Genomic DNA, 16,633 nt, shown 5'->3' with positions numbered 1-16,633 from the left:
AAGCTGGTGATGTTGGTGGTGATGCCGATGGTACTGGTGGTACTGGTTATGCTGCTGGTGCTGCTGCTGGTGTTCGTAGGTTTCGCACCATATTCTCCAGAGCCACTACTCGAGCGCGAAGCTCGTTGACTTCTTCTATTATTCCGGGATGATTGGCGGTTCGGACAAGTGGATGAATAAGATCTAAAATTTTAGATATTATATATTCGTGACTGGATATCCTGGAAATGAGGGTGAAAATAGTGTTCCGAACGGGTTCGCCAGTAAGTGCTTCAGGTTCTTCACCAAGAGGTGAATTCGGTTGGTGGAAGGGATCACCTTCTTCTTGTCTCCATTGATTAAGTTTACTACGAACCCATCCCCAATTCATCCAAAATAGATGATGGCTGATTGGTTGGTTCATTCCGGTTACGCTGCCATTGGAGCTCGAAGAGTTCGAGGAATCCATATTATGTGTTTGGAATTAGGGTTTTTGATATGAGATTAGTTTTGAATATTGGATGATATATTCGTCTTCTCGAATACGTGTATATAGCAAAAAGATTTTCGTAATTTATGAAGGGAATTTAGGAAAAGTGTTAGACAAAATCTATTAGGATAGATACGATAAGATATAATAAGATATGATGTGTCTTTACTTTAATAATGGCAGTATGACGTGTCGAGATCATAAAGTGATAAGTATGTAATCTAATAATCTTTTGATTAAAGACTTTCAATTCGTATACTGTGATAACCCAATGACATTTTTTCAATTCGCAAACCGATGCATAAAGGCATAAGGCATATAGGAACGTGATATAACAGAGAGTTATATACGTTTGAGTGTGAGTAGTAACAATTATAAGAATTTCAAAATCATGGATAATATTTCATGTAATACATATGTAATACACATAACCATGATAGATGACTTATGAATGTCAAGAATTTCTGAAATCATTGTGTCGCATTTAGATGCGGTGGTGTAATTGGATAGTACTCAGGAAAGTGAGCAGAGTTCTTAGATTAGCTCGGCATTCTAAGATAAGTAAAGTTTCTAAAGTATAGTGTAGCATTTAACAGTTAAAGGCAACAATTAAAGGCACTATGGTCAAGGAAAGTTGTAGTCCTACATTAGGAAAGAGACTTTGATTAGAATCTTTAAGTCAAGTTTGGTAAAGCATGATTGTTAAGATTATAAGGCAATTCTAAATGCTTTAAGTCTAAGGCAGGAAAGGTTATAGTTTCCTAGATTGCTAAGGCACCCTAGCTAGCAAGTAAGGCACACATAAAAATGCAATCATGGTTCTCTATAACAGCCTGGTTATGCTCTGATACCAATCTGTAACGTCCTCCCAATAGGGTCTGGAAGAAACGTTACTAATATCAAATAAACCAACATATTATAATACGAGAACAATACTAAATGAGAAAATTTAACTTTATTGAGTACGCAGCGGAAAATGAAATGTCGTTACAATAATGGAAATAACGATAAAGTAATTGTTCATATGCAGAAGTAATAAATGCGATATCTCTTGATCCTAAGTCCAAGTAGCATCACATAAGTAGTAGATAAGAAAACTTGAATCAAACAGCACCTGAGACAAAATATGCTAAAGTGTCAACCAAAAAGGTTGAGTGAAGTTCATAGGTTTAACAATAGTAGTTATCGTTGTTTTTAGACCACAAGATTTAGTTGTAAAGTTGATCTCCCGCAGGATCAAAAAGTAGATCTCGCAGATCCAAAAGTAGTACTGATTCGTGATATTTTAGACTAAATGTTTGTTTTGTTGCCCCGATGATAAGTTGGCAGTACCTTATCACCATGTTTAAATCATTATTAAGTAATACAAAGACATCACGGTCAAATGTATCGGGGACGTTACTCCCGATAGGCCTACCCCCAATAATTAAGAATGCCTTATCCTGAAAGCAATTAAAAAATATCACTGTGGGGTCTTAGTAGCATAAGCTAGTCATAGTACAGTTTAGGTTCGTACTTGTGTCTAAGTTGTTTAAAGTATAAAAGCAGCATGTGTCTCACCTCAGTAAGTATAAAAATAGCAATAAGAGTGGGGCTATGAAAGTCACCTTAGTAAGTAGAGAGAGAGTTAGTCCTCGGAATAAAGAGTTGAACGAGTGAGCAGGAAAGTCAACCTATTGACATTTAAGAGTAGTTAAGTGTTTTGCCCATGTTTAAGTTTAAGTATGTGTTTAAGTATAGTTTGTTTTACTAAGTTTCTATTCCTAGTAAGTTACTATTTTTATAAAGTTTCCATTTTTAGAAAGTTTCTTATTTTACTAAGTTTCTATGACTAGAGAGTTTCTACTTTTATGAGTGTTTTTCATTTTAGGATACTTGCCGTATTAGATAAGCTTCCAATCACCCCTTTCCCTTCGAATGGCTAATTTAGATCTAGGGGCTTGAGCCATAGGACCCTTTAAATCGGAAATCCAAACCCTCTGCCTAGAATCTCGTAGAAACCATTCGTCAAGAAAGTTCGAAGATCTATACATCTCTAATACATATCCCAAAATGTTTTTGTGCTACAATATAAGTAGTAAGTTATAGGTGCTAGTAATAGTAATAGTGTATACATGTTAAGTACTAGTATAAGTAGTATTAGGGTTTAAGGTTTTAATATGTATATGTATATATAATTCGTATATATACATAAAAATATTTTTTTTAACATGTATATATGTATATATAAATCTAGGAGTGTTTATGTATATACTTATGAATAACAAGTTTATAATATGAATATGAATTAACAAAGATTAAAGTTTATGTAAATAGTTTAGGGTTTATGTTATACCTTTGAAGATTCAAGATAATTAACAAAGAAAAGATGAACACGATGAAGATGGAAGATCAAAGCCTTAAAAATCTTGAAGAACTCCTTAAAGATTCTTGAAGAACACGAAGAACAAGCTTGAAGATCCGAATACCACAAGAGAGGGAGAGGGAGAGATTGTTTTTGAGAGAGGATTTTGGTGTGATTTGTGAATGAGAAACTAGGAGTCTAGGAGTGTTTATATAGTGCAAGTATTAGAGTGTTAGTCAACATAAGGATGTTCTAATTAATGATTTTATTTTGTTTTATAATTTTTAGTCAACAAAAGGTGGTACTAGTTTATAATTAGTCAACATAAGGATGTACTAGTTTATACTTTATTTTTAGTCAACATAAGGATGTAATTGTTTAAGATTCTTTAGTCTCATTATTATTACTATTATTATTATTATTATGTTTATTATTATTTTTACATTTACTACATGATAAGTATTATTTTCTTTTTACTAATTCATGACTTGTATTTATTTTTATTTAGTTCCCAATTGTTTTATTATTTATATAAATGTCACTTTTTATTTATTACTTATAGATTAATAGTTATAAATAATATTATTGAAATGCATAAATTTTAATTAGCAGTGAGTGTCGAATAAAAGTTTATTATTTGGTCAACGTTAAATTGATTGTGTATATAACAACCCTTAAATAATTAATACGTATAGTCAGAAAGTAAACCCTAGGGTCATTTCAGTAATTTCAGAAGTCAAAAAGTGAGGGTTGTTATAATTTAGAACCTTTTTCCCTTCCTCATGACATATGTGATGATGATGATGATGTGGTGGTGGCTGACGATGAGCTAAATTCCCAAATTTCTCAAAATGAAGCTTACTCTAGCGATGATGATGATTATTGATGTGTAATTCTTGTCATTTATCAAAAAACGCTTGTTGTTGTAATCAAATGTTTAATATTTTTATGAATGTTATTTCTATGAATGTCTTTAAATTTTCCGCATGAAATATATGTATATGTATACACACACAAACACACACACACATACACATATATATATATATACATATATAATGTATATATATATAGATGTATACATCTATATATATATATATATATATACATATACATATATGCATAAATGTATATGCATAAATGTATATATATGTATATATATATATATATATATACATATATATACATATATATATATACATATATACCGATAAGCCCCAATAGTTCAATGTTTGTTAATTTGATATCTAGTGGTGTTAGGTCCCCGAAGTTCCCGAAACATTACGAGTGTTGGGCGGATATGCCAAGGTCTTCAAAAAGAATTAGTTTGAATTGATATCCGCGTATATATATATTCGTTAAAAAAAAAAAACTATAGTTTACATAACTATTTGAACATTAGTTTAATGTATAGTTTTTTTAACGAACAATATATATATATATATATATATATATATATATATATATATATATATATATATATATATATATATATAACATTAATATTTGTTTAACCTTGTAGACAAGAATGAAAGAATTGCTAAAAGAACAACCGGGAAGAGACGAGACCGATATCATGGAAGAAGTTTTGGGTGATCGAACCGAACACCAACGCGGAGTGGGGTCAAAGTTACCAAATTCGGCAAGTAATTTCGCATCTTCATCTTCTACCAGTCGGAGTAGACAACCACCAATGGAACCATACTACACGACAAGTCAAATTGAACAAATCTTTCATTTTAATAATCTTGTAGTCCCTCCCGATATTCAACCAAATTTTGGGTATACTACCGGAACTTCCTGTAACATCCTATAATCGAACCTAGGTGAAATGACCATTTTACCCTTAGGTATGGCATAATTAGTGATTTTAGTAATTATATGTTTATAATTATTTTGTGTTTTAGTTGAGACCAGTTTGTGACAAGGGTCACAGAACAGGTTTGTTTATTTAATTTGGACTCTATTAGGACCGCCTAACGAGGTACGAAAGATTTTAGATAACTGATAAATACCCGTATGTTGAGGGGTATGAGTTTTAACCCAAATAAGTGACTATGAGCTGTGTGTTCAGCTCATTATTCTCCTTCTCTCTAAAACATCACCTAAACACTCCCATACCTAACTTCTTCTTCCTCCTCTTGAACCCTAATTCTCTAAATCTCGATTTGGAGTCTAATTTGTGTTAAAAATCGATTCTTTGTGTTTTACTGATTCTAACAAAGTAAGAATTACCCATTTTCATTACCGAAATTTGTTTCAAATTAGGTTGGAAGTTAGGTTTTTTGTCAAAGTGGGTTTTGATGTCAAATTGGTTGAATTTGTTGTTGTTTTGATGTAATACTTGTGGGTTTATGTCCCAAAAGGTTTTATAAACAAGATGTGATAAGTTTTGAGGTTGAAAACGAGTATATGGTCGAGATTTGGTGATTTCTGGCTCAAACCCTTCACTTTTCCAAATTTCAGCAGCTCAAGAACACACTCGGTAGTGTGTCTTTTGGAAGTGGGCTGTGTGTCTACACACTCGGCCGAGTGTCTTTTGAATTGGGTCGTGTGTCTACACACTTGGTAGTGTGTCTTTTGAAAAGACATTCGGTCGAGTGTCTCTACTCATTCGGCCGTGTGTCTACACACTCGACCGAGTGTCTATGACACGCACTACCGAGTTGGGTAGTGTGTCTTTTCAACATTTTGAGAAATTTGTTTTGGTCATAACTTTTAAACCGTAACTCCATTTTTGATGAATCAAATATCGTTGGAATCGTATTGAAGAGTACTTTTCAGTGATAAACTTTTAAGAAGCTAAATCAATTTGTATATTGGTAAAAAAAAGATGTTTTAGCGTGTATGTCCTGTTTTGCACGCGCTTGTTCGATGATATCGATTAGATACATGACGTGGACTTATGAAATGATGAATATGTGATGTTATGGCCTATTTTATAGTAAGGTTTTGACTATAATATTGATTCGGATGTGTATATTAACTTCGTTTGTATTGTTCTCAGGTGATAAGAACACGGAAGAAGCTCAGAGTTAGATAACTGAGCTGTTGCTGGTAATCGGTGAGTGGGATTATCACTTGGTGTAGTATAGAGTAGCAAGTTGCGCTACTATGTTTATATCATTGTTAGTTGTCATGTTTAGTAGTTATGTTGTACAGTTGATCACAGTTAGAGTTGCCATGGTGCCTAAACTAGTAACAAAAGGATCGAATTATAGCTCAGCGGTATTTTTTGGTGTCAAAGACTTCACTTGCTCGAAGGTTATCGGGAGAAGTGCGGTGTGATTCGGGTGCAAATCCGGCGGTATCAAAAGGAGGTATAATTGGCGGGTCAAGTTGTTATTGTGGGATGATGATGATGTTGATGATGTTAGGTTAAGATGGATGCTGTTTAACGTCTCTTCGAGTGGGAGATTGTTAGAGTGCGAAACAAGTTAAACAAAGATTCGAAAAAGAAGAATTCCGTTCACCATATAAGGGGCGTCGTGGCCTATCCTAGGCGCGACGCGGCCTAGTTTGTGAACAGGGGTAGAGCTGAAGAAAGTTTCTGTTTCGGGTTTGGCCTTAGAGGTGCGGCGCGGCCCACTCTGGGCGCGGTGCGGCTATGCCTGTCGAGGAAGTTTCCAAAGACGCGTTTTCTTGTTCTCAAAGCTTGTTGAGTTTTGCCTATTTAAGCATCTTATTGTAACACATACATGTATTCACGAAATTTATCAATAAAAGAACTCTCTTTGGTGACCGAGAATTAAAGTAATCATTCCTGATTACATATAACCTCGTTAAATTCTCTTTCTTTATCGTTTTTGCTAGTTTCTTCATATACATCAGTTGTTTTCGTTTATTGTAAGTGGATTTGATAACCTAGGGTTATCTAATCTTGTTAGGGCTCACGTGTTTTATTCCTAACATATAACCAATGAAAATTTGATCCTACATTTTGCATTGCGTCTTTTTGTTACCTATTTAGTGGCCGGAGGTTCTTTCGGAAGCAATGATAGAACATTAAGAGAGATGACTTTTCTTACGCTTAAGGTGTTTTAATCTATGTGGAGAAATGCATTCTCTTTGTTCTGAAGAGATTGTCTATATCTTAATTCACCCATACCCCAGTTACGTGGCATTGGTTTATGTTGTAACTATTTTTGAGTATTCTCTTTTTTTTAGGTTTCAAACAAACAGTTGAATAACAGTGTTTAAGTTCAATTTGAAAGGTGAAGTCATGCTTCAATCTATGAATATGACGGCTCATATCTACACCAAACACAATTATCTTTGTTAAACGTCAAGCTTTTTATATCCATGACCATTACTTACAGATTATACCATCTTCAACTCGCAAGGCATAATTAAAAAATGGCTGCTCCTTTATCTCATTCTTATGAGGTCTTATACAACTTAAGCTTGGTTAAGTGGAGTTGAATAGAGCCTATACTATCATATTACTCCCTTTACTAAAACAAAAAAATTGTATTAATATTTTAATCTAATTTGAAAATGTATAGTGTGTATAGTATGAGATCCGAATTAGTATTGAAATATTCTCACTTGCAATGTAATTACAAGGTTTGGTTATAGACAATAATTTCCAAACCTTAAGCATCAATCTGAAGCTAGAATTTGACGCAAACCTATTTCCAACCCCATTTCTTCTTTTAAGTATATGAAGCCCCTTTTTTTTTTTTGGCAAAAAAACGAATACTCATATAGAAACGAGACCGTTTTCAAAAGAAAAACGCCATCAACAAAGAATACAAATAGAAGGAAGAAACAGGAAAGCTCGCACCTAGAAAGCACTGAAACTTAACATTAGCATTTTTCAAACTTAATTTTGTATATGGATACCAAACCATACAATACGCATATAAATTACTATTAAATTTGATTGGGTTCGAGTTAAATTGGAGTTTTTAACCAGACCTCATATCATGATACAAAATTTACTAGATACTAGAATTGGGTATACCAAAGAAGGGTAGTATAATTAATTAATTGAGTTCAAAAGAATAAAATACGTTCACATGATGCGAAGTATTTGTCTTGCACATATTTTCTTGCAAATCCATAAAGAACACTACATATATTGCGCAAACTACTGAAAATACACGTTAAGTTCTAAACTCGATATGCTATGCGATACAAAATACTAGCCATGCCATGATATTGAAATGCCGGACTAGATTGACAAAAGAGAATTTTAAGAACTACATTAAAATTTAGTGAATGAACTATCTGGTATGACATCAGGTGTCTGTTTTAGCCACCTACTTAACGCTTTGATTTTTAACGATTCACTTTATTATTGTCAATGGCTCAATGCACTTCTCTCTGTTCTACACAGAGAAGTTCTGTACCTATGTTACAATTCTTATTTGTTATATATGATTGAAAAAACACATATTCATAGCAGTAAAAAGATGCAGATACACCAAACGATGAATTGTAACAGATAATGTACAATCAGTCAATAAAACATATTCTAGATACTTATATAATATAAAGAATGTAAATAACCAAAAATATGTGACATTCTATCCCTAAAACCTCATGTAAAGATATAACTTATTTAAATACAAAATTGGCGAACAAAGTCAACAAAATGAGTGAAGCTGCCTAGAATATGCTTAATTTTAAAGATAACAAGCAGCAGATGCAAGAAAACTGAAATGTGTTATGCAGCAACTGCTGCCTTTTCTACCTTCTTTGCAGCAGCCTTTTCAGTCTTCAAGAGTGGTTCAGGTATTTCTGGTTTTTCGATTCCTTGAATATCAGTTATTCTCAGTTTTGTCAATTCCTAAGAATATGAAACATACAGAGCAATATAGCAATATATCAATAATGAGACTTGAGCATCACCATATTTACGTGATGCAGGAAAAATGAGCCGGTTGGGGAACAAGATTATTATAAGAATAAACCTTTAGTAGGGTTGAAGAAAAAGGTAGGCCCCCTTTGGATGACTGTTACTCTTTGATCAAAATTCCAATTAATTAATGCGTTAAATATGATTACAACTTCAATATTGAAAATGATGATTACCACTTTTTGATAAATAAACGGATAAAAATTTCCTTGTTTAGGATACTTGAAGTGGACAAATATTTACTCAGATGTACGCGAGACTTCGCTGAATTATCCAGCCGTTTCCCACCTTGGCCGCCTCTTTTATAAATTTGTGATAAATATGATTACATTTTGATTTTTTAAGCAACTTTAAAGTTAATATGAATATTAAAAATAATAAACTCGGGGAAGTGTTCAAGCACATTCAATATATATACAGTGAAACCTCTATAAATTAATAATGTTGGGACCGGGATATTTTATTAATTTAGCGAGATATTATTATATCAATAAATTAATAAATTTTCAATTTAAAAAATTGCATTATATTTGTGAGCAAGTCTCAAATTAATGCATCGGCATTCGAAATTATTACGTCCGTTTACTTTACCTATTTGAATAAAACATAAATAATAACCCTTAAAATTTTCATGTACGTACATACACACATTAATGAACTTGTCAAGTTCAATGTATATTGGGATTTCAAAAAAAAATTAGTAATTATTAATTTATACTTTCACTGGGACCAATATATTTACATTGGGATTTCAAAAAAATTATTATCTTATTATTTTATCGATTGGGGTCCAAATTTGTACTGGTCCCAAGTTGGGACCGGACAAATTATTAATTTTATCGAGGTTATTAATTTATCGAGTATTAAATTATAGAAGTTTTACTGTATATATATATATATATAAAGGGTCATAATCAAGAGGGAAGCACTTTTTTGGGGGGAAGGGGAAGCAAATTTTTATTTTTTCATTTTTTGAAAAAACTTTGTTCATGAACATTATAGATTAGATGAAAATATGAACATTTAAAAAATACACTTTGTGATGAATGTCATTATTTTGGCGGGAAAACGCTCGAAGAAAAAATAAAAAACATTCAATGCATTGAATGTTTTGCTGCTGAGTTTATTTGCATCGTTTTGTTTTCATCTTGTGTGAAGTGTTTTTTTTCGAATTTAGCCCGATTTAGAGTTTAGGGTTTTCGGGTTTACTCCGTAAACCCAAAACCCTAAACCCTAAACTCTAAACCGTTCGTGTTAAAATATTCAATCTAAACCCTAATTTCTAAACCCTAAACCATAATTTCTAAACCCAAAACCCTAATTTCTAAACCCTAATAGCTAAACCGTAATTTTTAACCCCCTATTTTCTAAACCCTAATTTCTAACCCCTTAAAAAAAAAAAAAAACTCAGAATCAAAACATTCAATGCATTGAATATTTTCATTTTTTTTCGAGCGTTTTACCGCCAAAATAATAACATTCATCACAAAGTGTCTTTTTTAAATGTTCATATTTTCATGTGATCTTGATGCCTGAAAAAAAAAATTCGAAAAAACGAAAAAAAATTACTTCCCCCCACTTTCTCCCAAAAAAGTGCTTCCCTCTTGATTAAATCTATATATGTAAATATATATATATGTAAATGTATTTAATTTGACCTACTAGAGAAAGAAAAACTTGTACCCTCCCATTTATAACTAACTAACAAGCTTGATACTCTTTTTAACATTTACCAATAAACTTGTAGTATATCTAACTGACTTTACCTGTCTATGACCTTTTGTTCGGCGATAATTCTTTCTTCTCTTTTTCTTGAATATGATTACTTTTGCATCCAAGGCCTGTGGAGAAAGGTAAAAGAAAATGATACTGGACTTTACCAAATTATAAGTACAATTTAATCTATTCATGTAAGAACTGAAATGAATACAACAGCTAATAATATCTGTGAACCTAAATGAATACAATGTCATTACATAAGAAAAACATTCAGATTTTTCCATCCATATAAGAGTTAAATACTAACTCTTTTTAGCACAAAAACTATATGACTAACAGCAACATGAGGGAACAAAATGTATTTGAGAATTATTCTTACATGCTCTTCAACAACTGCATGAACAGATGCCTCAGGCAAGATAGGTCGTCCAATCATAGTTTGAGTCTTGGAACCAAGCATGAGAACCTTATTTAATATTAACTGCAACAAGAAATGTCTTGAACCAACTAACATCCATTCAAATAAAAATATGAATATTGATAAATGGTAGAAAAAGGATCAACTAGAAAACATAGATCCCAATATCACCTAGCATATCGACAAATGCATCAGCATCTGTGTATGGAATGAATATAAGCTCAACTGACCTTGTCATGCACTTCACAAAACTTCAATTTCTCTGTGTATATGCAATCTCCATTGCTCACCTTAAACTGATATGCACCAATCTACAAAACATAAGATAATCTTTACACATATATATACATATGTACATACATCTTCATTTGTAACAGATTCATTCATCAATAATGTACGCAGCTCCCTTACCTCTATGCGCAAGTGTGTGAACTTAATTATTACGTGACTTAACTAAGTCGCACTAAAGGTCAGGAAAGCTCATTCAATTTCTTACTAATTTAACAAAAGCTATTGAAAAAATTGGATCAACAATACTAATGATGATAACTTGAACTGATAATTGATTGGGTTAAGCAGTTTTAGGTCATTGAGTATTTAACTTCATCCAAACCACCCGAAAGTGAACCGAACAAAAGTACAACTAATCCTGATAATGGCAATAATTAAGCTAAGGTCTTGAGAGGTATTCTCTTGTTAACTAACAAACAGATAAGAAGTTAATAATATAAACCTGAATAACAGCAAAAACGGGTTCATATGATTTAAAAACCCGGTCAGACCGCTGAAGCTGCCCAATCACTTTATAACCAATAGCACCAGCTTCAATTTCTTTCTCTTCAGCTGTATACTCTCTTTTTACACCACCTGAATTCATCACACTTTCCCCAATTCCATCATCATCATCATCATCATCATCATCATCATCATCATCGTAGTCTTCTTCTTCTTCTTCTTCGTCGTCACTTTCCGTGTTGTTATCATCGCTGTTATCGCGTCGATCCGATGAGAAATGACGGTATTTTGTGAATTGAATCGAAGTGGAATTGAAATTAGGGTTTGAAAAAATGTTGTAGCGTGAGTTAGGGTTTGAACAAGTTTGGGGCAAATTGGGGATGTGAGTAAGGGTTCTGAGTTGGTGAAGAAATGAGTATGGATTTGGATGAGTACAATGTGTTGTTGATTTGTGGAGTTGGTAAGTTAGGGTTTGTAAACACCGTCGATTCGCCATTTTTGTTTAATACAGTAGAAGCTTATTATGTTTTCGTTTTGTATCAGACTGACTGTTTAGGGTTAGCCCTAGCTCAGCGTCTGGACTCAGTTTAGGATATAATTTGTTATGTTTGGTTCGTAAAATTATTTCATATTTAACAGTTATGTTGGTTAAACCTATATCAAGTCGTACGAAAATTTAAAAGCGGTTAAAAATTTAGGTAGATTTGTCGTGGAGTTTTATGGAAAATAAAGAAGTTACGATTTGGCCCTTGAACTTTAACTTTAGACCCCTATAGAGTTTACATTTTTTACCCTAAGAATTTACATTTGGCGCCCTAAAGTTTATAATGGTTCTCAATGTTTAGTGTCGTGTCATTGTCGAGTTGGTAACTTAGGGTTTGTAAACACCGTCGATTCGCCATTTTTGTTTAATACAGTAGAAGCTTATTATGTTTTCGTTTTGTATCAGACTGACTGTTTAGGGTTTAATTGGGGGTTCTGGTGGGAATGTAATACTAGTTATACTGGAAGCATCAATAATTGTACCTCTTTTTTCTTCTTGTAATTGTTATTTCTAACAACAATTACATAAATTACCTACAAAAATGATGCATTCCACTAAGGCTCCGTTTGGCTAGTGTAATATTTTTGGATGGAATGGAATGTGGCAAAGGAATTGGAATACGAAGGAATTGTAATTGATAAATTCCATGGAATGTGAAAAATGTGTTCTATTTTACATGGAATGGAATTGAATTTCATTTTATAAAATAATTAAAAAGTTATAAAAAGACTTACGTTTCTAAATTTTGTGTTCATTTCCATACTCACTCAAAAAAAAAAAAAATTTGATTCGCGATTAGAGAACGCGTGTCGAAAACGCGCGTTTTCTTCTGTGAAAAAGAGTGTTTTCGGGCACGTTGCAAGATCGCGCGTTATCGGACGCGCTGTGAGATCGCGTGTTTCTTATGCGCTGCGAAAATGTGTTTTCCGGACGCGCTGCGAAAACACGCGTTTTTGCAGGGGATCCGAAAATCCGCATTTCTGGACGCCCTACAAAAACGCGTGTTTCAGCAGGGGATCCAGAAACGCGCGTTTCCGGGCAGGACGCGTAAACGCGCGTTTCCGGGCGCGCGCGAAAACGCGCGTTTCCAGGGGCCCCGCGAAAACGCGCGTTTCCGGGCGCTTCGCGAAAACGCGCGTATCCAGGCTGCCAGCGAAAACGCGCGTTTTCGTGGGCCCGAGAAAACGCGCGTTTTCATGGGCCCGCGAAAACGCGCGTTTCCGGACGGCCGCGAAAACGCGCGTTTCCGGGCGCACGCGGAAACGCGCGTTTCCGGGCGACCTGCGAAAACGCGCGTTTCCGGGCGCCCTGCGAAAACGCGCGTTTCCGGGCGCCCTGCTATAAAGCGCGTTTCCGGGCGGCCGCGAAAACGCGCTTTTCCGGGCGGCCGCGAAAACGCCCGTTTCCGGATGCCCCGCGAAAACGCGCGTTTCCGGATGGCCCGCGAAAACGCGCGTTTCCGGGAGCCCGCGAAAAAACGTGCGTTTCCGGGCGCCCTGCGATAGAGAGCGTTTCCGGGCGCCCTGCGAAAACGCGCGTTTCCGGGCGCCAGCGAAAACGCGCGTTTCCGGGAGCCCGCGAAAGCGCGCGTTTCCGGACGCCCGCGAAAACGTGCGGGCGCCCCGCAAAAACGCGCGTTTCCGGGCGCCCCTCGAAAACGCGCGTTTTCGGGCGCCACGCGAAAACGATTCACGAAAACTTGAGCTGGAAACGCGCCCCGTAAACACGCTTTGAAAACGCGACACGAAAACGCGCACCAAAAAAGTGACCCGATCCACGAAAAAACGTCTCAAAAACACGACTCGAAACGTGCCACGAAACGCGGCATAAAAACGCGACCCGAAAATGCGGACCGAAAACGCGAACCAAAAATGCGCGCCGAAAACGCTCCCTGAAAACGCGCCCCGAAACCGCGCGCCGAATAGCTCCCTAAAAACGTGCCTCGAAATTGAGCGCCAAAAAGGCGCTCTAGAGTCACGACCCGGAAAATTCAATGTTGAAAGGAATTCAAATCCATCAACATCTTGAAGGAATGAACATTCCATAGATGAAGGAATCTCAAGATTCCAAGGAATGTAATTCCTTCCAAATTATGTTAACCAAACGGAGTGGTCTAAGGAATTCAATTCCATCAAATTCCTTTGAAATTCCGCGAGCCAAACGGGGCCTAAATTTTTATAAGAATTTATTATTTATTATTATAGAATATTTTTAGAAAATGACAACATCAAATAATCGTGGACGTATTAAAAAGAGAAGTTAAATATCACTCTCTTTTCCTTTAGGTTCTCATTTTTACTTGCGAATAATTTTTCTTATCTATTTATCTATCTATATATTCTATGTTAAGTATATAAAACTGATCCTTGTTTGCGAAAATGATCCTTGTTTGCGAAAGTATATTACGCGTCTTCATTTTATTCTTCAGCTCTTTTGTTTTTAACTTTTAAACCCAAAACAATAACATACTCATGAACATTCAGATCCGATTTATATTTATATTTATATATCTATTAAATCTTAAGTCTAACTGATAATACTTGATCTCCTTAAATTGTTCACCTCTTTACTTAATATAAAAACGTTCACTTATAAATTAATCAAAATCCCTACATAACTAAGCATGCATTCCTTATGTTTTTTATTTAGCAATAAAGATCTCTACTAAATTTGTGAATTGTTCGGGTGTTATCTTCAATCAGTATGTTTTTAGTCATTTTATAATTAATAAATGTCAAATATTAGTGAATACGATGAATACTTCATTTGGTGTTCCACGACAAATACATCAATAATTAGACGAAACCCTAGATACAAACCAACTACCGGTTGAAACGAAATTGGAAACATATAATGATATTAATGATGATTACAATGAAGGAGGAGGAGAATAAATCGCAATCTGTGCATTAGAAACTTGTCACACGCAATTAGGTCAGCAGAACCGGCGCAAGTGTTTGGAAAGCTGGTAAGGTTAATTAAATGAGGTAATATTATTGATTTTGTAGTTTTTGTTTTTGATTTTGAGTTTGTAACCCTTGACATTTGTGTTTAATTTTGAGCTTTGTGTAAAATGTGTATACCTTTTTTTGTTTTTAAGTATAAAGTATCTTTGATCGAACATAAATCTGCTCCAAGAGCAAAGTTAATGTTGAGTGCATGATGGAGTGTTTAAGAACATTTATAGCTTTGATTTCCGGTCCGGTTTACTGTAAATAACCCTTATAGGGATGATGATTTACAAAAGGGTGCTTAAAGCTACGTCCACCATTGATGGCAACTGCCGCAACAATGGCCACTAAAGGTGGTTGCATAGGGCTTATGTTCAAAGAACATACCTGTTACCGTAAGAGTGTTTACTGGATGCAATCGTATATTCGAGTAATACAAAAAACATTGTGTCGAGTGAAGGAGGTTAGGGTTGTATTTATAATGTAACCCTAACCCTAGATTACCTCTTAATTCGCTTCTAGATCCTTCCCAAATAATAACCATAAATAACAGAATTATAGTTGGAAAAGGATCATGCTTAATTATGGATAAGATTACATCAGATTGCTTTCGTGCGCGCTAAGCAATACTCGTATGCGAGCCTCCTAATCAGATGGTTTGGTAATTTTCAAGACGTGCGTGCTGCACGTGATACGCACGAGCGACATGCGCGTACGTACGCGTATCATTAAGTCCCCCGAGTTTAATATTATGTGCGATCGCCATGGTGCATCATGTTAAACTACTACTTAGGAACATTAAAACGAAAAAAATATGTTTAAGCCTCATAAAATATCTTGATTAAAAAATAAAAGAGATTCTAAGTAACCAAATCGTTTAACCAAGATTTGCCATTATGCTGCATTAATTACTAAACAACCATTGTCAATCAAACGTCTGCTAATGACAGTCTTGGAAACGGATGCAGTGCAGATAATCATGACAGGCTGTCAAATCACAGCTTGCGTAACCACCAGAATTTGCTAACCTGCACCATACCAAAACTAAACCACGCGATATTCTTATCGTTACTCGTTCATTCTTTTTGTAACTTGTTCAGATTGTGACACGTGTACGATGCATATTAAATTACTCGTTTTTGGAGCCCTAACCGTTCCCAGTATAAATAGGACCCATCCTTTTCCATTTAGGGTAAACAATTCAAATTAATTTCTTTTTCATCTTCGCTCCCAAATTTTCTGATCTAGTTCCGGCAACCACACAATCTTGCTCAGGTCTGTTTACTCTTCACTTTAATCTCATTATCATGTCAACTTCTGTAACATCCCGTTTTCAGTTACACGTTATTTTGGACGTCATTCAAATTACGGGGCATGTAAGCGTATATTTGGATGCCAAATAAAGTTTGAGTTAATATTCTAAAACATTATAATTGGATAGTAAGTCTTATTACGTTTCCAACGATATCTGATTCATCGAAAACGGAGTTACGGTTTAAAAGTTACGACCAAAACAAGTTTCAGTTTCAGACCCAGTGCATTGGGACGCCGTCCAAATGGCCTGACTGGCCAGCTACGAAATTTTAAAGT

At 34.9% G+C, this 16,633-nt stretch overlaps 1 protein-coding gene across 1 annotated transcript; it reads right to left on the bottom strand.

The window, feature by feature from the left end:
• Positions 1-8,309: 8,309 nt before the first annotated feature.
• On the bottom strand, positions 8,310-12,074 carry LOC139897379 (large ribosomal subunit protein bL21m-like). The gene is made up of 5 exons (XM_071880074.1): positions 11,547-12,074; positions 11,044-11,124; positions 10,775-10,876; positions 10,443-10,517; positions 8,310-8,607 (listed from the first exon to the last, which is right to left on the bottom strand). The coding sequence occupies exons 1-5, from the start codon at positions 12,042-12,044 to the stop codon at positions 8,485-8,487; spliced, it is 879 nt and encodes a 292-aa protein (XP_071736175.1). The 5' UTR covers positions 12,045-12,074; the 3' UTR covers positions 8,310-8,484.
• Positions 12,075-16,633: the final 4,559 nt, after the last annotated feature.

This window comes from Rutidosis leptorrhynchoides, chromosome 3 (assembly GCF_046630445.1).
Source record: "Rutidosis leptorrhynchoides isolate AG116_Rl617_1_P2 chromosome 3, CSIRO_AGI_Rlap_v1, whole genome shotgun sequence".
Lineage (NCBI taxonomy): Eukaryota > Viridiplantae > Streptophyta > Magnoliopsida > Asterales > Asteraceae > Rutidosis > Rutidosis leptorrhynchoides.
Note: the sequence above shows the minus strand (reverse complement) of the source record. Positions and strands in the feature narration are given on the sequence as shown.

Coding starts and splice junctions, on each gene's coding strand:
- LOC139897379 (XM_071880074.1), bottom strand. CDS start 12,044: ATGGCGAATCGACGGTGTTTACAAACCCTAACTTACCAACTCCACAAA. Junction 10,877..11,043: donor TTTGTGAAGTGCATGACAAG/GTCAGTTGAGCT, acceptor TTCTTGTTGCAG/TTAATATTAAATAAGGTTCT. Junction 10,518..10,774: donor ATGCAGTTGTTGAAGAGCAT/GTAAGAATAATT, acceptor CTTTCTCCACAG/GCCTTGGATGCAAAAGTAAT.